The 23474-nt window shown below is 38.9% G+C and overlaps 1 protein-coding gene across 2 annotated transcripts in view; it reads left to right on the top strand.

Annotated features, from left to right (window-relative positions):
• Positions 1 to 2076: 2076 nt before the first annotated feature.
• Positions 2077 to 23474, top strand: part of nr2c2 (nuclear receptor subfamily 2, group C, member 2) — a 35439-nt gene continuing 14041 nt past the window's right edge. The window contains exons 1-9 of one of the 2 annotated variants that reach the window (XM_079638361.1): positions 2077 to 2263; positions 4336 to 4460; positions 13481 to 13582; positions 14521 to 14685; positions 15778 to 15883; positions 17604 to 17783; positions 18679 to 18826; positions 20924 to 21011; positions 21213 to 21343. In XM_079638361.1, coding sequence (XP_079494487.1) covers positions 4395 to 4460; positions 13481 to 13582; positions 14521 to 14685; positions 15778 to 15883; positions 17604 to 17783; positions 18679 to 18826; positions 20924 to 21011; positions 21213 to 21343 — 986 coding nt within the window. In that variant the 5' untranslated portion in view covers positions 2077 to 2263; positions 4336 to 4394. The remainder of the gene's footprint in view (positions 2264 to 4335; positions 4461 to 13480; positions 13583 to 14520; positions 14686 to 15777; positions 15884 to 17603; positions 17784 to 18678; positions 18827 to 20923; positions 21012 to 21212; positions 21344 to 23474) is intronic. The other variant, XM_079638360.1, reaches the window with a different exon arrangement.

Here is a 23474-nt window from a genome sequence, read left to right as displayed (position 1 = left end):
AATTATAATAGTTTTCTAAAGTAACCTCATCACTTGAAGGAATACTCATGGACGAGGTCGAACTGGAAGCCATGTTAATCTTGGACTACATTGGCCACCGTAGGAGTTAAAACGAAATCGGAATTGAGAGGAACCGAAACTAATATTCAATGGATGGTCATATACCTTTTCACCGCTAGATGGGGGTAAAAATCACACAGTGTAGGTAACCTATATGACATAGATGTCATATAGGTTATGACATCTATGTTTTTTTTACTCCATTACACTTTACTTACACCCACAGCACCGTGACAATATTTTATTCACTTCAACCATTTTTTATTATTATTCATCAATGCACAAATTACAGAGATGACATGTTCATATAATTTTGAATACAGTACACAAAATATATCAGCAATATGTTACAGAAGGAAAAAAAGTTAACAATTTGTTAAAGACCAAAAAATAAAAGCTGAAGACAGAGAAACAGAATATGAAACATGAAAGACATTCATTTATATATTAATTATAGTGTACAAATTAAAGTCAATGCAAATTGAAGTCGTTCGACGTGCTTATTTACTGAAGATGAAAAGGTGTTGAGATACTTCTTAAATTCTTTTTAAAAAAGAGAGAAGAAACAGTGGTTTGTTGTTGATGAACTTACATTTGTGGATATAAAATTGGCAAAGAAGATCAATTATATTTATAACAAAGCAAACATTGTGTTTAGGGTCAGATATCCTAAAATAATGCCTTGAAAAGTTATAGATACACCTTATTCATCAATAAATGTGTCAATATTTTTCCAAAAATGTCACTTCAACAATGTATTTTCTGGGCAAGTCTGACATCATGCGTTAGCGGGGCACAACCATAGACTGTAAAACAATAGGGCACAACACTTTTGTGTAAATACACTTTGGGGTTCAGAGAATTTATTGTTTCCCACATTTAGTACAATTTATGGTTTTGTTTCATTAATACAGTGTATACTTGTTTCTTTATTTACCCCGAAATAATGGAAGTGAAGTGTGACAACATGCCCCATAGGCGGGGTACATTATAACATGAACATATGATGGATTAATATGTTATCTGATCTAATCAAAAAAATATATACAAGACAACCTACAATATTTTGTCAATACAATAAGATAATTAACTTTTTCATATAAAATAATGGCATTTTTTAATAATTAAAAATAAAATAATTTTTGAGTTTGAAACAAACACACCACAAAAACACAGCTATATACAGCATAGTTCAAAACATAATAATTAATAATTACTGAACATTGACTCTCAGTCTTTATTCACCTTATTCTCATGGTTTCTCAATAGAATTGATAAAAGTCATATTTCTAATAGAGACTCATTGTAACGCAGTGTGACAACATGCCCCGTCTGTGCAACTCGGGTTTAATAAAAAATTATAATGCTGGTTAGATCAGAATTAAATAACTATCTCAACTGTTAAATAACAGATTAAAAAATCATTAAAATAATTAAAAAAAAATTAATAAAACATGAAATATTAACACAAGAAAAAACTTTTTACTTTTGCTATGGTAAAATAAATGTTCAGTGATATCTTCCAAAAAAATTAAAACATTTCTGCAATTTTTTAATATATATATAGTGTTATGGCAACTATACATTAAGTTTCGTCATGCGTGGAAGTATTTAAAACAATTTTAAAACATTTATTTCATAAACTTGCATTAATACCTCTCATTATTCTTTCTTGCCATAAAAAAAATTGTTTTACATGCTACGGTTCTAAATCAAGATCTACAGGTGGAATGACAAATTTGACACAAAACAAGAAATATATTAATTATGATTTTTAAACATAAGATTCAATGTTATCATTTATTACTGTTGTGTGTAGGCAGAAAGAAATAGTGCAATGACAATTAATGTTTATGAAGGTCAAGAAGCCCGTTTGTTTTTTACCAAGAAGCATTAAAAGAAAAACCGATGCCCATAATTAACTTAGGATTGCCGCAGGTATAAAAATTTTTTTTATCTAACGTCAAATCTTTGTGAATAAAGTGTCTAAACAAGCAACCAATCCCCGCTCGTGTTGAAGACAGACACGATGACGTCAGCGGCGCCTTGCTCCCAGACGCACGTGAACGCGCCCGAGAAGAAGAAACTCTCGCACGCTGGCAGACGGGGTCACGAACTATGACCTTTCACTGGAGTAAAAACAATAACAAATAATGTGCAATAAACGCGAGGGCATAAAAAAACACGTCTGTTCATATCACAGGTAAGCAGCTTTTAATTTCTGCATGTCGCAAAATGGTTGGTCAAAACGTTCGCGTGAAAAAATAATAATAACCCCATTTGTGCAGCTTGTGTGGCTGCAGAGAAACAGGCCTGAGCTGTTCTCTAAACTCACCCGAGCTGTCAACAAGCGAGCTGGTGGCTTTATTTAACGATAAAAGCCCAACCCGAGCACAGTATGCTTTAGATCGCCCGGTATATTGCACTTATTCTACAGCAGCTGCTGTATACACGTAACGTTAACGTATAATTAAATCAATTATTTTGATATGGTTAATACATTTGAAGTATTAGCTGGTTAGCATGAGTGCTAACATATGAACTCGACCCTTTTACCTTTGCCACCGCGGGTCCTTCAGTGGGAGGATTTCCCTCAGTGTTCACTAATTTTTGTCGATTTGTCTGATTTTACATTAATTTTGCTGCCATGAGGAATAACGAATGTTTTGAGTATTCATTCTTTTAACGGACGTTAAACCAAGCCTTTATGTTGTGGGTTTATTCTTGGCCTTGCGCCAGTCAGAACCGCCATTTTGTTTTGTGTTTTGAGCATGACTTCCGCTATGAGGCGGTAGGGTGCTGCTTTTTTTTTATTAAACATACATAAACGAAATATACATTTATAATGACATTTGTAAGTGTAGAAGGAGACAACTTAAAGCAAGTCAGACAAATAATTGAATAAAAAATGACTGAAAACATCAACGTCACTTTTAAATACAAAGAAATAAGGTTTTGTATTTATACACTTACATTAAAGATTTTATCCAGAATTAACATTTCATTGATTAAAAAAATCAGCTTTTTTTGTCATCCAACAACATTCTAAATACAACATGGTTTCTAGATAATGTAGGCAATGACTGCATGTAATAATAATATCTTACATTTATATATAGTGCTTTTCTGGGTCAACGTGCTTAACTGTCAAATAAAATATGATCAGTTGAAATATGATCAGTAAAATATGAACAGTAAAATATGATCAGTTGTATGGAAGCAGAAAAAAAAAGAAGAAAGGTAAATAACATTTATCTGACCATTTCTTTTCCCGCAAAATTTTATAAACTACTTTTAATCAAATAAGAACAAATAATCAAACTACAAGCAAAAGCACAGATAAACTACATAGAACAAAGATGAAAATGTAATAAACACTGATCTTTAGGTACAACAGTTCAGATTAGGTAGAGAAATTGAATAATTCACTGTATAAATTAAATATATAGATGAATCGTTATTAAAGTTACAAAAGTTATTCAGTGAAGAGCAGTGACTGAATATTTTTTTTTAAATAATTTTTTATTTAATTTTTTTAAGATATTCAGATTTATTTATTTTTTTTTCAGAATTAAAAACACAGGCCGCAGGAATATTAGGCTGCTGTCACTTTAAGAAACAATGCACGGATCTAATATTCTGATACTGATACACACGCGTTTTCTTCGTTCGTGGACGTTGAGAGTATATCTGTGCTGGAATTAAAAATGTGAACTATTTGACTAAAGTTTCTTTTTCCCTGCCTAGATCAAACCAGCTATACAATCTTTCAGAAAAATGCATTGACTGTCTATTTTTCAAGTATTGGATATTATGTTGTGCTTGCGAAACATATGTGACCCTGGCCCACAAAACCAGTCATATGGGTAACCTTTTTTGAAATTGAAAGCTGAATAAATAAGCTATGGTTTGTTAGGATAGAACAATATTTGACTGAGAGATACAACTATTGAAAATCTGGAATCTGAGGATTCAGAAAAATCGAAACATTGAGAAAATCTCCTTTAAAGTTGTGCATTTAATTATGTTCACGATTGTGCTGCATTCACTCACAAAAATACATGTTTTATATATTTACGGCAGGACATTTACTAAATATCTTCATGGAACATGATCTTAATATCCTGATAATTTTTGGCATAAAAGAAAAATCTATAATTTTGACCCATACAATGTATTGTTGGATATTGCCACAGATATACCCGTGCGACTCGTGATCCAGGGTCACATATTGGCTCGGCTATGCTTCATAATCAATATTTGATTGGCACATAGGTGGAGGTGTTGTTGGCAGATGCAGAACTGGTCCAATCAGACACTTCTAATGACCTCACATGACCATGACAACCAACATGGAGGTGCTGGCTCAGCAGATGTTGACCAATGAGCAGGTTTCAGAGGTGAGTGATGAGAGAGAGAGAGAGAGAGAGAGAGAGAGAGAGAGAGAGAGAGAGAGAGAGAGAGAGAGAGAGAGAGAGAGAGAGAGAGATGCTAGCATAGATGCCATTCAAGAGTCTCGAACAGTTCTAGGAAACGTTTTCTAGAAAAGGGATCTAGGCCTACTTCTATGTGAAATATTCTAGGATCTATTAAAGGAGAACTCCGTTAACAACACAAGCACCTATTAAATATAATTCCATAATAGTAGTATTGTATAAATATTAATATTTGTATGGCCCTCGAATATGTTATATTTCACCAGTAAGCACTGGGAGACTTCACTGTTTGTATCACTCCGCTTGTCTGTGTTTGCGCAACTTGCAACATGCCCCCGAACCCCCCTAGCAAGATCCCTTTAGCAAGGACCTCTTATAAAACCCTGTGTACGGCCATGCTCATGCTGTTCACTTTTTATATAAAAAATAACATTATATTATTTATTCATAATGGCTTAAATAGGTTAAAATATAGTTTGTGATATTTAGCTTTGCAGCAAAGGCTCTGTTGGCTTTTATTATTTGAGAAATAAAAACTTGTGTTAAATGTATGCAAATATTTTATTATTTGTATGACTACATCACAAAGAGTCAAGTCTTTTAAAAGCATTAGATTGAAAACATTGACATTTCATAAAAGTGTGTAAATAATAGAAGCGCAGTTCAAAATAGCCTTGCATGCAAATGTTCTTTGAGTATTTCATTTGTGAAGGTAATGCATGCCATGTACTCACTATACTCCTGTGTGACAGGCTGTGAACGGGGTTTGGCCATGGAAAAATGTTCAGTCAAAAGATTTTTTTTTGCTTTAATCCCTGAATATATAACAATGCAATATATAAGGTATCAATTTGACCCAAAATTCAGCATATTGAGACAAAATGAAAGCTGCAATCCACCTTTCGCTCCCTGGAGTCCAGTTGTTTCTCCCATTTGCTTCTCTGTTCTTTAGTTTTCGGCAGTCTGCAAAAATATACCTATCATATATACCTAATATTTTAATCTAGTTAAGCTCTTTCCCGTTTGAGATGTGTTTTGTGTGTTTTTCACAGCATTCACACAGAAAACCAATGTCGCCACTCAGTGTTTCTGCCACTCAGTGTGTGTAAGTGACGTCACACGCATAACCTCGATTGTCTACCGTGCCCTTCTTGTTATCTGATTATTGACTAATTACCTGCGTACCTGCTTTGCTTGCTGCCCTATTTACTCTCCTTGTGTTTGCAGTCCTGTGCCAGTTCGTTGTCATGCATTCCTTGTGTCGTGATCCCTGAAGCCATGTCGTCTCCGGTCCTGTTTTACCCCACGGGGTAGTTTTTGTAATTTTTTTATAACAAATAAAAGCCTGTTGTTCTGCATCTTGAGTCCTCGCCTCATCCCTTCACCCAAACCTGACGCTTATGTTTATGAGAAGAATTTTAAAATGAAGTGATGGTAAAATTGGCTTGATATAATCGTATTTGTTGGCTCTAGTAAGCACTCTTACTGCTAAAATTTTAACCATTTGAAAAGTTTATTTATTGAACTTATACAGGGTTCCCACGGGTCCTTGAAATTCTTGAAAGTTTGTGAATCTGAAAGAAAAAAAAAATTCAAGGCCCTGGAAAGTTTTTGAAACCATAATAGATACAAGTTCTTTAATTTTTTTGTGCACTAAGTTTGACTGAAGTCCGCTAATGTGTTATTTTACCAACACTTGATTTGCTTGATTTATGTAAGTTACGGGCATTTACGCGTTACGTTAAAGGAGTAGTTCACTTTAAAATGAAAGTTAGCCCATGATTTACTCACTATCAAGCCATCCTAGCCTTTATATAGGGAGCTATAGTTGGAGAATTTCACCTGTCTCATACATGGGGCCAAATAAATGCTGTAATGTTAGAAGAAAACTAGGCCTACGAGTATGGGTCAAAGGTTGTGAGAAAACAAGCCAGGAAAAGTACCTAAAAACCATATATGAAGTCATTTTTAAAAAAGCGCATGCGCAAGGACTCGCCACCAATAAAAATAAGACATCGATGCAGGTGTTTCTAATCGTGGCGAAGTGACGAGGAGGGGCAAAAAGAAAAAGATAACTATGTAAACGCTAATTGGACCCCAACGATAAGAAAAAGGTATAAGACATGAGTGCAGACCCCATTGTAAGTTCAGATGAACGGCAGGCATCTCACTTTGTTCGACTGCTCAATAAAGTTTATGCTCCTGAGACCTGAACCAGACTTTGAAGACCTGAATCAAAGATCTATAAAAAATATATATATATTAGTTCTAATGGGAAAAAATAGCTCATAAAATGTTAGAAATATTGCATACTATCATAAAATCCCTTCAAAATTCTACATAATAATCAAAAAATATTATTGAACAAAAATATATTGCATTGGTTTTCCTGGGGAAATCAAAAGAAGTTACATTTCAAGGCTTCGGTCACTTTTCGAAGTCGAGTTGAGTGTGACCCCTAAATGAAGAGGACCAGAGGGTTCAGTGCTTGCATTTGAGGGTATTGGACCTGGAAAGTCCTTGAACTTCAGGTTAACCGAGGTGTGGGAACCCTGCTTATAGTAATGGTGAATTACAGTAATCTTAGACAACGGTCTTGTTTTCAGTAACTAATACCTATATTGTCAGAATTCATTTAGTTTTCAAAAGCATATAAATGTTAATCCTGCAAGAAAAAATTAATGTTAGTTATGATTGATTAAAAATGTCCTTCACTAAAGCACATACAAGGAGAAAAGTATAGGACCGAATACAGAGCCCTGTGGCACTCATACTTGTGTTTGGTCTGACATCTCGTCACTAACAAACCAGTTGTGATGGGATAGGTAGGACTTAAACCATGCCAATGTCTGCCCACAAATGCAACATAATTCTCGAGCCTATCCAAGAAAATGTCATGGTTTATGGTGTAAAAGTCAACACTAAGTTCTAAAAGCACTATAGAGGAAGAGCGTCTTCTCGACATGAACAACACGAATCAAACTCTTCCAGTCTCAGATACACTACAGTGTTTGAGGGCGGAGCTAAGAGACGTTTTTTCAGATCAGCCAATCAAGACCAGAGGCTGTAATTATGCAAATTAGTTACAAACGTACGCAGGTTCGAGCAGGAATTGGAATAAGGAATAAGATTTGAATTACTGACGAATCATTCAGGCAATTCAGAATAGTTTTTTTTGTGTGGATGAAAATCACTCCATCTGTCATGCACTTTGAGATTTTGTAGACTTTTTACATTCATAAACCGCTTTTACGCCATACGTGAAAGGTAATATCAGAAAAAAAGTATAAAAGAGGCACTTTAAGAAATAGTGAAACCAAAGAAGTAGTTTTGAATATAATAGTTTTGTGTCTATGGTATGCATTATGTTCTAACTATGAAATAATTGTTCAAATAAGTTTTAATACATGAAATAGCTTCAATCGTACAAATAAAAAAATATAAAAAATAAACAAATAAAGATTTTTGTGAGGGTACTTAGGGAAACATTGCTATATGGCAACGCTGTACCACAATGGAAAATTGTCAAAAAAGTATAATTTTTTTCTACAAAATTATTATTTTCTTCTCTATTTAAATGCTCATCTCCTTTAGAAATTGACAGATTTATATTTGGATTTCATGCAAACCAAAAATAAGTAGATCCCTATTATTTGGACTCATCTTTACACTCTTCCTATTGGCCTTTACGTAAAATATATTGCTCTTTTAATATTCTGAAAAGAAGAAACCAGTTTGTTATTTATACATGAATACAACTAGACTACAATAAACATTTCAAATAAATAAATAACTGCAATCATATTGTTGATGCTACTATCTAAATACATTACAGCAATTCCACTGTGGTACAGCGTTGCCATGTGGAAACATGGATATCTTCTCAATTTACAGCAAAACTATGTTAGGCAAAGTGGATTTGTGAATAAAAATATCTAATTTACTTATCAAAGATGCTGCAAAAAAAAAAAAAACTCCCATGAGAAGGGAGGTTTATTAGAAATGAGGTTAATAGAGTAATTTCTGGAGCACTTCAACCGGTGTGAGGGTGATAGTGGGAAAGTGGGACATTCAAATGTCATGTGACTTAAAAACAGCACATCATTGGCTACACTAAGGCCTGCCCTTTTATTTCCCATAGTGCTGTGCAATATATTGTACTTTTTCTGAATAGCAAGGAAATTAGTAGAAATGAATTGTTTCCATATATGGCAACTCTGTACCATAAAGGGTTAAATATAGTCAGGGATATGTCTGTCTACTGCCTTAAAGGTTGTGTCAGCGATTGTGGGAGACTTCACTTCTGTTTGTGTTTGAAGCGAGATCTCAAATAAACCAAGTTAGCTCGTCCCTCCCTCCCGTTTCGTGCATCGTGAAAAAAAACGATCATGCACGCGCATTTCTAAGCTAGAGCTACCCAAGTTTAGTCGAGCTTCACTCATATTATTTCAAAAAAGGATATTTTCACTCACAGTTCACATCCAAACAAGTCAGCGCTAGCAGCGACTCACCCGTCCAGAAGAAACAGTGACACCTAGGCGTCCGATTAAAGCTACACTGTGTAACTTTTTTAGTTTATTCTTAGCTAAAAACACTTAGTTCTTTCAAAAATATATGTGCTCATTAATGTATATTTACTTCGTTCAAGTAATAAAGTATTCTCGTGAGTGTATAATATGCCATTGAAAATACATACGTGTGAGGGGTTCGAATGTCGGTCGCCATGTTGGCCCTCCATCTTGAAAGTACATTAGCCAAAGAGGGACATACCCGTTAATTCAAGCTTCGCCTTTCGCGTCTCCGCAATTCACTGGCACCGGCCCTGTTTTTATTTTTTCCTTTCCCTCTCCCTCTCCCTCTCCCTCTCTCCCTCGCACCTCCGTCACATCAGCTGATCTCTGCTCACGGAGAAAATGATATAGCCTACAATGTAAACGTTGCCTTACGCTAGTGATGTCATACAATATACAGAATAACGATAGCACTGATAAAAGTTGCTTTACTAAGATTGCATTCGTCTGGGAACCTGATAGCTGATGTTAGCAATGAAATGGTAAAAAAAATAACGAAAACATAAAACTATTATTCATTTTACATAGATGTCATAACCTATATGTTAACTGACAAATTAAATTACTGCAAATTATAATAGTTTTCTAAAGTAACCTCATCACTTGAAGGAATACTCATGGACGAGGTCGAACTGGAAGCCATGTTAATCTTGGACTACATTGGCCACCGTAGGAGTTAAAACGAAATCGGAATTGAGAGGAACAGAAACTAATATTCACTGGATGTTCATATACCTTTTCACCGCTAGATGGGGGTAAAAATCACACAGTGTAGCTTTAAAAAAAAAAAAAAAAAAAAAGTTTTTACTTTAATTTCTTTCCACCGTTCAAAAGCCTTCCCGATAACTATACGTGTCTTGGAATAAACACGATGGTATTCCCTCGCCCTAATCCTCCTCCTAAACAATGTTCAGTTTCTCTTGTTGATAGACGCTGGCTTCTTCTTCAGCTCCGACTTCGCGTGCAGTCGTCACCGTGCACGAGCGCAAAACCTCACAACACCCGCCGCTGTCTGTGATTGGTTGGAACACTGTTTATTTTGGTTTTGAGTGGTTGGTGAAACCATTTGTTTTTGTGTGCAGATCTCAGAGCCTCGGCTGCCTACAGAGACGCGGTGGTTTGACAGTTTGCTTATGGAGCGCGCAGCTCGCGGATCGTTAGGAGAGATTAGATGAATGTGATCATTTATGTGTGGGCCTGAAATCGCTGATACAACCTTTAAGCCGGTGCACACTGTGCGATTTTGGCCATGATTTGGTCGTCTGAGACAGATTTAGAAAATCCTAAAAGATTCCTCTGATTGCTTGGCTAAAAAGTCTTTGATCGCTAGTTTGACGTGTTCACCGGCAGCCGATTAATGAGCGCTGCGATCAGAATTGTCCTCTGATGAATTTCTGGCAGTGTCAGCAGATTGGACTCTCAGTCCTGCAGGGATTCTCCTACGACCACCGTCACACTGTCTTCGGTTCTCAAGACGAGCCATGACCAGGGCCGGATTAAGAGTTCAGAGGCCCCTGGGCACAATGACTTGTAGGACCCCCCCCTTCTTAACTTAATATACAAATGAAATAAACATATTTATTTTTTCAGCTACAGTATGTGTATTTAACAGCATTGAAGAAAGTCATTAAATGATATGAAATATGAAAATAAAACAACATAGACTTCACTGAATAAATTGTACATTGATTCTTATTAAAGCTACTATTAAAGTTCTCAGTCAAGAGTGAGGGATTTGCTCTTTGTATTTTGTTGTTTTATTAACAGGGAAATTTTTAATTGTCATCATTTAGCCTACTCTCTCAAGCCGTTTCAAACCCAAATAAATCTCCCTCTTCTGTTGTAAATAAAAGTTATTTGGAAGAATGTGGGTAACCAAACAGTTGATGTACCCCAGTGACTTCCATAATAGTTTTTTCCCTACTATGGTCAATGGGGACCAGCAACCGCCCGGTTAGCCACACTCCTCAAAATATCTTCTTTTGTGTTCAGCACAAGAAAGAAATTAATACATGTATGGAACAACATTAGTGAGTGAGTAAATAATGACATCATTTTTATTTTTGGGTAACTATCCCTTTAAGGACAAACGGCATCATGTTTACTATTAGGGCTACTGTCACTTTAAGATCTGCGCGCAACGAGTCTAATATACACGCATTTGACAAACAGATTTTTTTCTTATTTTTTTTCTACTGTTCTTTCACTTTAGACATAACCAACTTTGTTTATGTAAACCTTGTGTGTATTGACAGTATTAGAGCAATAAGACTCGAAAGATAACTTAGTCCAGTAACAGGCGCTGTTAGACAGGCGTTTAGTGCATGTGCGCGTCGGGTGTTTGCGCTCAGAAAAGCGCCCATTAGAACAGTGCATCAGCAGCGAATGACATGTTTAACCGGCAAGGCTTTGTATGCAAATAATTAATTTTTATAAACTACAGTGTCCCGTTCCTCTGCATTTCATGTGAATATACGTCGCGCTGTACAGTGTTGAGACGGAGGCGCCAGAACGGCAAACTGATAGAATGCACGATCCTACATTTCTTCAAAAGCAGATTGTGGAGACATTTTAATCATAATATTTGACATAATATTTGACGGTGCCCAGGGCCCCTTAGATGTCCTGGGCCCCTGGGCAATTGCCCAGTTGCCCTAATGGTTAATCCGGCCCTGGCCATGACCATATAATTAACATTAGAGATTTATTTGTACCATTTCAAAAATTTTCTGGAAAGTGATTTTGTGCGGCTCACTCACTGCAGTGAACAACAGTGGTTGACAGATGCCAGTAATGTACACGTTTGAGCCGTTCATCTTATCATGAGGACAGTGGGGAATGTTTCATTCTCATTGCTCAGACTGTCTTGTATGAATGCCTTTAATTTAGCAAGCTTATGAAAATAGGTTTTATGTGTCAATTGTTTTGTTGGGCTCTTTGTTGAACCACTTAGTTACCATGGAAACACACTGCCTTCAGGGCCAGATTAAGAGTTCAGAGGCCCCTGGGCACAATGACTTGTAGGACCCAAACCCCCCCCCCCCCCCCCCCCCCCCTTCTTAACTTAATATACAAATGAAATAAACATATTTATTTTTTCAGCTACAGTATGTGTATTTAACAGCATTGAAGAAAGTCATTAAATGATATGAAATATGAAAATAAAACACAACATAGACTTCACTGTATAAATTGTACATTGATTCTAATTAAAGCTACTATTAAAGTTCTCAGTCAAGAGTGAGGGATTTGCTCTTTGTATTTTGTTGTTTTATTAACAGGGACATTTTTAATTGTCATCATTTAGCCTACTCTCTCAAGCCGTTTCAAACCCAAATAAGTCTCCCTCTTCTGTTGAAAATAAAAGTTATTTGGAAGAATGTGGGTAACCAAACAGTTGATGTACCCCAGTGACTTCCATAATAGGTTTTATGGTCAATGGGGACCAGCAACCGCCCGGTTAGCCACACTCCTCAAAATATCTTCTTTTGGGTTCAGCACAAGAAAGAAATTAATACATGTATGGAACAACATTAGAGAGTGAGTAAATAATGACATAATGTTTATTTGTGGGTAACTATCCCTTTAAGGACAAGCGGCAGCATGTTTACTATTAGGGCTACTGTCACTTTAAGATCTGCCCGCGACGAGTCTAATATACACGCATTTGACAAGCAGATTTTTTTTCTTCTTTTTTTCTACTGTTCTTTCACTTTAGACATAACCAACTTTGTTTATGTAAACCTTGTGTGTATTTAACAGTATTAGAGCAATAAGACTCGAAAGATAACTTAGTCCAGTAACAGACGCTGTTAGACAGGCTTTTAGTGCATGTGCGCGTCGGGTGTTTGCGCTCAGAAAAGCGCCCATTAGAACAGTGCATCAGCAGCGAATGACATGTTTAACCGGCAAGGCTTTAAAGCACATGCAAATAATTAATTTTTATGAACTACAGTGTCCCGTTCCTCTGCATTTCCTGTGAATATACGTCGCGCTGTACAGTATGTTGAGACGGAGGCGCCAGAACGGCAAACTGATAGAATGCACCATCCTACGACATTTCTTCAAAAACAGATCGTGGAGACATTTTAATCATAATATTTGACGGTGCCCAGGGCCCCTTAGATGTCCTGGGCCCCTGGGCAATTGCCCAGTTGCCCTAATGGTTAATCCGGCCCTGACTGCCTTTGACTCTCAGATGGTGTGTGTGTGTGTGTGTGTGTGTGTGTGTGTGTGAAGGCGATGCTACCCTTAGAACTGTATAATCCATAACAATGTGCTGATCTGTTTTTATCTGTTGGATTATTAAAAAAATTTGATTCCTAATGAAATTTTACTTGTAATGTGGAATCAAATAAAGTATATATAATGTGTGTGTGTGTGTGTGTGTGTGTGTGTGTGTGTGTGTTACAGGTACAGTCGTCTCCGTCAGACAGCTCAGTGATGAGCAACTCTCCTCAGCGCATTCAGATCATCTCCACTGACCCCTCCATCACGACCCCGCAGAGAATACAGGTACACTCACTCACTCACACACACACACACACACACACACACACACACACACGCATGCGCGCACACACTACAGTACACTACACACACACACACACACACACGCACGCACACACGCACGCACATGCATGCATGCACACTACACTACACTACAGTACACTACACTACACTACACACACACACACACACACACACACACACAAGCACGCACATGCATGCATGCACACTACAGTACAGTACAGTACAGTACACTACACACCCACACACACACACACACACACCACACTACAGTAGAGTACAGTACACTACACACACACACACACACACACGTGCGCGCACACACATGCATGCACACACAGTACACTACACACACACACACACACACACACACATGCATGCACACTACACTACAGTACACTACACACACACACACACACACACACACACACACGCATGCATGCACACTACACTACAGTACACTACACACACACACACACACACACACACGCATGCATGCACACACACTACACTACAGTACACTACACACACACACATACTCACTCACACACACACACACACACACACACACACACACGCACACAAACACACACACACACACACACACTACACTACACTACACTAGAGTACACACACACACTACACTAGAGTACAGTACACTACACACACACACACACACACACACACACACACGTGCGCACACACATGCATGCACACACACTACAGTACAGTACACTACAAACACACACACACGCACACACACATGCATGCACACACACTACACTAAAGTACACTACTCACTCACTCACTCACACGCACACACACATGCACACTCACACACACACACACACACACACACACACACATGCATGCTTTATCATAGATGATGACACACTCACACACACACACTTTCTCTCCCACAGATAGTCACTGACCAGCAGACGGGTCAGAAGATTCAGATAGTGACGGCGCTGGACTCGAACGCTGTTCCCAAGCAGCAGTTCATCCTGGCATCCTCACCGGAGAGTGCCAGTGCCAAACAGCTCATCTTCGCCACCGCTGACAGTCTGGTGCCCGGCCGGATCCAGGTGAGAAGGCACACAAGTGACGAGTGTTTCTTCAACTGCGGGCACATTTATTTTTACCACACCACCAGTCAAAAGCTTTGGATTGGAAATGTTTTTAAAAGAAGTGTCTTCTGCTCACCAAGGCTGCATTTATTTGATTAAAAATACAACAAAAAACTGTAATATTGTGAAATATTATGACAATTTAAAATGACTGTTTTCTATTTTAATAAATAGTAAAGTGTAATTTATTCCTGTGATCAAAGCTGAATTTCCAGCATCATTACTCCAGTCTTCAGTGTCACATGATTCTTCAGAAATCAGGATAATATGATGATCTGATGCTCAAGAAACATTCATTATTAATATCAGTGTTGAAAATAGTTGTGTACAAAAAAAATTCAGGATTCTTCGATGAATAGATCATCATTTATTTGCATTTATTTGAATCTTTTATAACATTATACATTTATTTACTGTCACTTTTGATCAATTTAATTCATCCTTTATGAAAAAATAAAATAATAATCTTACTGACCCCAAACTTTTCAGATAAATGCTGTTCTTTTGAACTTTCTTTTCATCAAAGAATCCTGAAATAAAAATAAATTGTACAAATAAATGTAGTTAATAAGTTATTTGTTTAAAATGTATTTAATTTAGATAATTCAGAATGTAGGCTCACTATTGGCCAGCGTCGGCCAATAGTGAGCCTCCGTTCTGACGTACAACCCAGAAGCGCTGCGCTGTTACACTACGTGAACTCACTCAGAGGAACACACAGAAGAACATCAAGAGTTCAATAAAGTCCTTATTTTTGTTTGTTTTTGCGCACAAAAAGTATTCTCGCGCTTGATAAACTGAAGGTTGAGCCGCTGTGTCACTCGGACTATTTTAAACATCGTCTTTACTAACTTTCTGTGCCGGCAAGTTTCAATTACAACAGAAGCCTCTGGAGGAGTGAGACACTCTCAGATTTAATCACAGATATCTTCATTTGTGTCCCGAAGATGAAGGAAAGTCTGACGGGGAACAACATGAGGAGAGTCATTACTGACAGAGTTTACACTTCTGGCTGAACTAACGCTTTAATCCTTCTGCCTTTTCTGGTAGTTTGTGACAGATGCCGTGTCAGTGGAGAGGCTTCTGGGTAAAGGGGCAGACATGAGCCGAGCCCAGCCTATAGAGTACTGCCTGGTGTGTGGAGATAAAGCCTCAGGTACAATCACATTCAATGTAAATAATGACATATTACACAACATTACATATGAGAGAGGTTTATTATATTCGTCTCATTCTCACACTGCACCCGCAGACCGCCTGATGAGTATTGCTGGATTTGCATTTTCCTGCATTGCAAGCCTAAATAGATTGTAAAGACCATGGGCCCTATCTTGCACCCAGCGCAATTGACTTTGTTCACCGGCGCATGTATCATTCCTATTCTGCACCTGCGCACAGCGAACTTTCCCCTCCACAGACGCACGTCGGTAAATTAGGGAATGAACTTGCGCTCGGGGGCGGTTCAGCGAAAAGAGGAGTGTGTTCCAGCGCAAACGTTCCCTGGTGATATTCTGCAGTTTCAGAAAACAATTCCGCGTTGCGTGTTAGTCAGATGGTATTTTAAGGACGCATGCTTGGCCATAATGTAGCGTGTGAACAACACACACACACTTTGATTCTCTCATCTACACAGACGCAGCAGTTTTCATTTTTGCAAATCATACATTATTACAAGGAAACATATTAACACACGAGGGAAATCATTGTTGTGTCCGTGAAGATGTGAAAAAATAGGCATAAATCTAGATTACACATTTACCCAAATTATTATACGCCAGTTTAACCGAAGCTAATTTGTGTGTGTTTCTCCATCATCCTCATACAATGTCACTTCTCTGTGTTTTACGGCCCTGACGAGAGCGTCGGTCTCCTCGGCTGTGAACCGCTCCTGGCGTGCGCCGGCAAACCCGCCGTTATAATAGCGATCCTCCATGGAACAAGCGCGCCGGCTCTTAAAGGGAATGTGAGAGGACGCTCTGATTGGTTTATTTCACGTTACTCCCAAACCACACCTATGAATAATGAAGCGACTTCAGTTCAGACCAGAGTCGTTTATCCCGCCGGTATAATAGCAACAGCGCCCGGGATCCGCCCACAAAGTTACTTGCGTTTTGCGTTTTATACTTGCGTTTCAAGTATAAAAGATTGTCAAAGATTGTTAAAATAGGGCCCCATAAGTGCCAATGGTTTCTACAATGTACTTAACGCTTATAATGCTTTTGGGAAACGCAGCCTAGGCCAGTTATACTCTTATTGGCTGGCTGCAAACAAAAGTTACTGAGAAACAACTAATCACTGGATTTGGTAAAATAATCTGTGCTTGATCAAACATGCTTTTAGATGTCTATGTCTGAGTAATATCAGGTGAAACTGGGGACATTTTAATATGGTGCAAAAGTTAAAAAAAAAACATTTATTTCAGTAATTCAACCTAAAAGGTGAAACTAATATATTAGACTCATTTGAGATATTTCAAGCCTTTATTTGTTATAATTTTGATGATTATGGCTTACAGCTTATGAAAACCCCAAATTCAAAATTAGAATATTGTGAAAAGGTTTTCATAATCTGTAAGCCATAATCATCAAAATTATAACAAATAAAGGCTTGAAATATCTCACTTTGCATGTAATGAGTCTATATAATATATTAGTTTCACCTTTTAAGTTGAATTACTGAAATAAATGAACTTTGGCACCATATTAAATTTTTCCAGTTTCGTCTGTATTTACATCACGCCTCAAAAGGTCATGCGAACCTTGATTTTCCGTGGGTTAGGGTCCGTGAAGCTTAAAACACACACAATACTCAAAACCTTCATTCACACGTCTCGTGTGTGTGTGTGTGCGTGTGCGTGTGTGTGTGTGTGTGTGAAGGGAGGCATTACGGGGCAGTCAGCTGTGAAGGTTGTAAAGGCTTCTTCAAGCGGAGTGTGCGCAAGAGTTTGACATACAGCTGTCGCAGTAGCCAGGACTGCGTGGTCAACAAACACCACCGCAACCGCTGCCAGTTCTGCCGTCTCCGGAAATGCCTGGACATGGGCATGAAGATGGAGTGTGAGTGTTTAAAACCAATTCAGACCACATGATCATGTGCCTGAGAGCTTAAACTTGATCTGAACTTTTTTTTTACACCCCTTAACCATCAATATTGTGCTGGAGCTCATCTGGCCCATGTTTACAGAAATGTGAGACAAACATTGATGTACAGTAACTGACTGGGACTATGATACCACACAAACAAACAGTACTTCGCAGTCTTGAAATTTTTTTTTAGCTTATTTTTATCATGAATAAATAAATTATGACTTTTGTGGTGCAAGAATACATTTTAAAGAGGACCTATTATGTTCCTTTTCAAAGTCTTGGTTTTGTTTATGGGCTCTACTAGAATAGGTTGATTATTTTCCTCATATTGCGGCTCCTTTCTTCCCAGTCTGTCAGTAACGCTCTGTTTACTTCCTGTCTCTATTAAGCCCCTCCTTCTGAAAAGCACACTGTGCTCTGATTGGTCGACTGGAGCCGTGTGCTGTGATTGGTCGAGCGCTTCGAGTGTGTTTGGGAAAGTCCCGCCCCTTACCATATCCGCCAGTTTAACACACTACTAACTAACTCAACCAGGCCCCGCCCTTTATTCTGCGTATGAATTATTATAATGAGGTGTTCGTTCCCGGAGGAAACTCAAGACTACAATGGAGGCGTTTCAGGAGTTCAGAAACACTGACTCTGATATAGAGAAGAACTATATCATACTTTGCTATTTTTTATGCTCAACAGCAACATTACACACTAAAGGAAGATGAACAGTAATAGGACTTCTTCAAGTGGACTTCAGGGCTAAAATAAAATGGCACAAATGTGTAGATTGTGGCTCCTTTGAATGTTTCATAACTGCGCGGTGAAATGATTTCGGTGCCTGAATCTGACAGTGTGTTGTGTGTTACTCCCATAGCTGTACAGAGTGAGAGGAAACCCATCGATCTTCCCAGAGAAAAACCGGCCAACTGTGCGGCGTCCACTGAGAAAATCTACATCAGGAAAGACCTGCGAAGTCCCCTCATCGCAACACCAACCTTCATCTCCGAGAAAGACGCTTCACGGTGAGTCTCAAACCAGAGGTTTAGCTTCAAAACAAAGCTTACATGAAGATCATTCAAAGTAGAATAAAGGATTTAATGTAGTACTGCAATACAGCACAGTAGGTGTGTTTATTTTATTTGACTACTTATTTCGGTGTCACTTTATTTTGATGGTCCCTGTAACACATTCTGTCGACTATAAGCAACGTTGCACCTACATGTCTGCTAACTCTCAAGCTACGTTCACACTACAAGCGACAGATCGCCAGTGACTGGCAGTTAAGGTGCGTGCACACTACAAGCGACAAAGCGACACGTTACCATTCATTTCAATGGGGAGCGGGCGTTTTCCGGCGACACGCGCGATCGCGGCCGTTGGCGACCTGATGGGGCGTGTCTGGCGACGCGACAAAGTTGAGATGTGTTTAACTTTATGCAAATGAAGAGCAACTTTCGGGAGCGACAACCAATAGGAGTGAAGTCAGTGGAGCGTGTGATCATCCGTCACTCTCTGACAGAGGCGTGTTGAACGAGAAGCTAATTTTAGCCGTCAGAAACTGTGCTATAAGTTGTGATATATCTCCGTGTGCATACAGTGGTGTTCACAGTACTGACTCAGAGCCGGGCTGGTTTCCTGAACACATATAGACGGTGTTTGCCCGTTTGTTGCAGTTAAATAGCCGCGATGGCAAAAAGCACTCACAGTTTCTCGTTCATCTTTAATATTATGCATGTTACACTGATTCCATTTATATTTAGAATTTTCCTTCCAAAATGTTTGTTTGTAGTGGCAAGGAAACGGATTTGTTGTCTACAACATGGAGAAACATCCGTGAATGTCACTCACACACATTACTAGGCAACCAGTAGCGGGAACGCCCATTAGCGACCGATCCGCCAGCCACTGGCGACCTGCCACTGCGTAGTGTGAACGCAGCTTTACGGTACTGATCCACGTGGTGTCGTGACGCCTCCCCACATTTGTACGTTGATGGGTGTTCCTCTAGTTTACCGTTATGGGCGTGGTTTTGAGCCAGCGGCCAGTCTAGAACAAAGGACCCGCGAGAGACTTCCCCCCGTCTCCATGTGCGTGCTTCTATTGGATAGCCGCATTGCGTTCAACGGAATTAATTTGCATAAAGATGGGCATCGGCCAGCTTTTTGACGCGCGGCATTTTTTCAAATGAAGCGCCGCCTTCCCGGAATACGCTTGACGTCACCCATAGGAATATAGTGGAGTGCAGCGCGACAGAAGTGTCGCACGGACAAGTGGATCACCGCCGTCAGGTCGCTAGTGGGCGTTCCCGCTACTGGTTGCCTAGTAATGTTTGTGAGTGACATTCACGGATGTTTCTCCATGTTGTCGACAACAAATTCGTTTTCTTGCCACTACAAACAAACATTTTGGAAGGAAAATTCTAAATATAAATGGAATCAGTGTAACATGCATAATATTAAAGATGAACGAGAAACTGAGTGCTTTTTGCCATCGCGGTTATTTAATTGCAACAAACGGGCAAACACCGTCTATATGTGTTCACGACACCAGTCAGGCTCTGAGTCAGTACTGTGAACACCACTGTATGCACACGGAGATATATCACAACTTATAGCACAGTTTCTGACGGCTAAAATTAGCTTCTCGTTCAGCTTGCCTCTGTCAGAGAGTGGCGGATGATCGCACGCTCCACTGACTTCACTCCTATTGGTTGTCGCTCCCGAAAGTCGCTCTTCATTTGCATAAAGTTTAAACAGATCTCAACTTTGTCGCGTCGCCAGACACGCCCCATCAGGTCGCGCGTGTCGCCGGAAAACGCCCGCTCCCCATTGAATTGAATGGTAACGTGTCGCTTGTAGTGTGCACGCAGCTTCATTAGGGTTTTAGTAGAGATTAGCAGACTGGAAGGGTTAGGGTTAAAATAAGTTGACATGTAGTTGCAAAGTTACTTATAGTCAGTAAAATGTCTGTTGGGAGGACCAGTAGATATTAAGCACAGTCTTCTAATACTCTAATGACTGCTAGTTGACATGTAGTTTAGTTGATTTTTAGCCACTTTGGATTAAAGCATCTGCTAAATTAATTCATGTGTTTTGATCCTGATTTAATCCTCTGTGCAGGTCCAGGCTGTTGGACTCTGGGATGCTCGTCAATATCCAACAACCTTTAATACAGGCTGATGGCACATTACTATTAGCAACAGACAAAGTAAAAACATCTACATGCGTTCTCTGTTTCTGTCAGTCTTTTCTTTTGGCTTTTGGGTTAGTCCAGTCCAAGCTAATGTAGTTGTTTTATTGCTGTGAAACTTAATCGTTTTCTTTTATTATGATTTTACATATTATAAACATTCAGTGGAGCTGTATCTTTATGTTTTTGTTTTTCATGCTGAAATTATCTGTTGATCAGGTGGAGTCAGGACACGGTGATCTGGGGACGCTGGCTAATGTGGTTTCGTCATTAGCAAACCTGAACGACTCGCTTAGTAACGGAGAATCGCTAGACGCTCAGCTGGAGGATTCACCCAGTGAAATCACACGGTGAGTTAATAATGCAGATAATACATGTGTATGTGTCTAGTTTACGCAGTTAAAGGATTAGTTCACTTTTTAAAAAACTTTTGCTGATAATTTATTGTCATCCAAGATGTCCATGTCTTTCTTTCTTCAGTGGAAAAGAAATGAAGGTTTTTGATGAACACATTTCTCCATATAATGGACGTCAACGGGCCCCAAACGGGTCAAGGTCCAGATGACAGTGTCAGCGCCGCTTCAACGGGCTTTAAACGACACCAGACGATGAATACGGGTCTTATCTAGCGAAACCATCGTCATTTCAAAAATACATAAAAAAGTTTAAGTTTTATAAGCACAAGCGCTCGCCTTGCTCTGTTCTGTGATGCGCGTTCGTGACGTCACGTAATACGCAGTTACGTTGAAAAGGTCACGCTTGACGAGTCAGTGTTTACAGATGTGTGGAAGGAGGACCATACACACATATTCAAATGTCTTTGTGTCAGTTTATCGGTTAAAATGCCCATCTCGTGTGTGTATCCTGGTGTTGGAATATTAAAAAGCCTAAAAGAAAAATTTCGTCAGGACAGAAATGTTTGACTTTTCACAGAAGCGTGACCTTTACAGCGTAACTGCGTATTACATGACGTCACGAACGCGCATCACAGAACAGAGCAAGGCGAGCGCTTGTGCTTATAAAACTTAAACTTTTTTATTTATTTGTGAAATGACGATGGTTTCGCTAGATAAGACCCGTATTCATCGTCTGGTGTCGTTTAAAGTCCGTTGAAGCGGCGCTGACACTGTCATCTGGACCTTGACCCGTTTGGGGCCCATTGACGTCCATTATATGGAGAAATGTGTTCATCAAAAACCTTCATTTCTTTTCCACTGAAGAAAGAAAGACATGGACATCTTGGATGACATCGGGGTGAGGAAATTATCAGCAAAATCTTTTTTTAAAGTGAACTAATCCTTTAAGAGATGTATTCAGTGGTGTGCCGTCAGAGGAGCAGGGCCTTCTCTGCTGGCCCTGTCAAAATAAAATTAATGTGTGTCTAAATTCAATTACTGTCTATCAGTACGTTCCGATTATGTTTCCAGAAAGAATATGGTTATTTTTTGTGAGGCTGAGCTGGATTTCCCATATGTAATCTAAACGCAGCTCCGTGGACCAGCGCTAGTAGTATAGCTAGCCCTCCGTTGAAGCTGCCATTTTCCATTTGATCATAACTTTGACTGACGTGTGTTATCAGCCAATCAAACCGTGATGCGTAGTGACAGAACGCCCCAGAGATGTGTCGACGGCTAGCCCGCGCTGATGTCATCACCATGGGTGGGGTGAGGTTGCTATATAATGTTAATCAGATACAATACATGTGTACAATAACAATTTTCGGGAAAAATAACATTACGATGTTCAGAAATCAATTTCAATAGTACATTGGGTCATTTTGGGTACATTTGAGAATTTACTGCTAGCATGTATTGTTAGTGCTGCGAATTTCCACGTGACTAAATGCATTTATTTGTTTTTTTAACCGAATATGTTCATCAGGGGTTGTATATCAAGCAGGGCGTTTGTGTGCAGTTTGTCTTTTAAGATTTCAGCGAATAGAAAGTCTTCGCAACGGCGATAGATTGAAGCGTGCATCTGAGTGAAGAGTGTGTGCGAGCCACGAGAGAACACTGTCTCCGCGCCACTGATAGCAGCGGCAACGAGCACTCAGCTTGATTTAAAAAAACAACACATTTCAGCGCTAGAATGCCTCTTATTCAAAAAGCAAATTGAATGTATGATAGTTAACCGGATATGGGGGTTTATTAGTTAAAGAACCAGAGAAGGATTTATTAGTTAAAGAAATGTCACCTCACACTGCAAAAAAATGCTTTTCTTTAGTATTTTTGTCTTGTTTCCAGTACAAATATCTAAACATTCTTACATCAAGAAGCATTTACTAGATAAGTAAAACGACACAAGAAATCTTATTGTCCCATAAAAATAAAAAAAACAAGTGAGTTTTTGCTTAAAGATACAATATGTATTTTTTTTCGCCGCTAGGAGTCGCTAACCTCTTACAATAACGAAGGCGTAGGTTGATGACGCAGTGACGAGCTGAATGATGGGACTTGCTGTCAAGCTGATGGATCTAATAAT

This window comes from Phoxinus phoxinus (assembly GCF_949152265.1).
Source record: "Phoxinus phoxinus genome assembly, chromosome: 15".
Taxonomy (NCBI): Eukaryota; Metazoa; Chordata; class Actinopteri; order Cypriniformes; family Leuciscidae; genus Phoxinus; species Phoxinus phoxinus.
The sequence above is the reverse complement of the archived record's forward strand: the minus strand, read 5'-3'. Positions and strand labels throughout refer to the sequence as shown.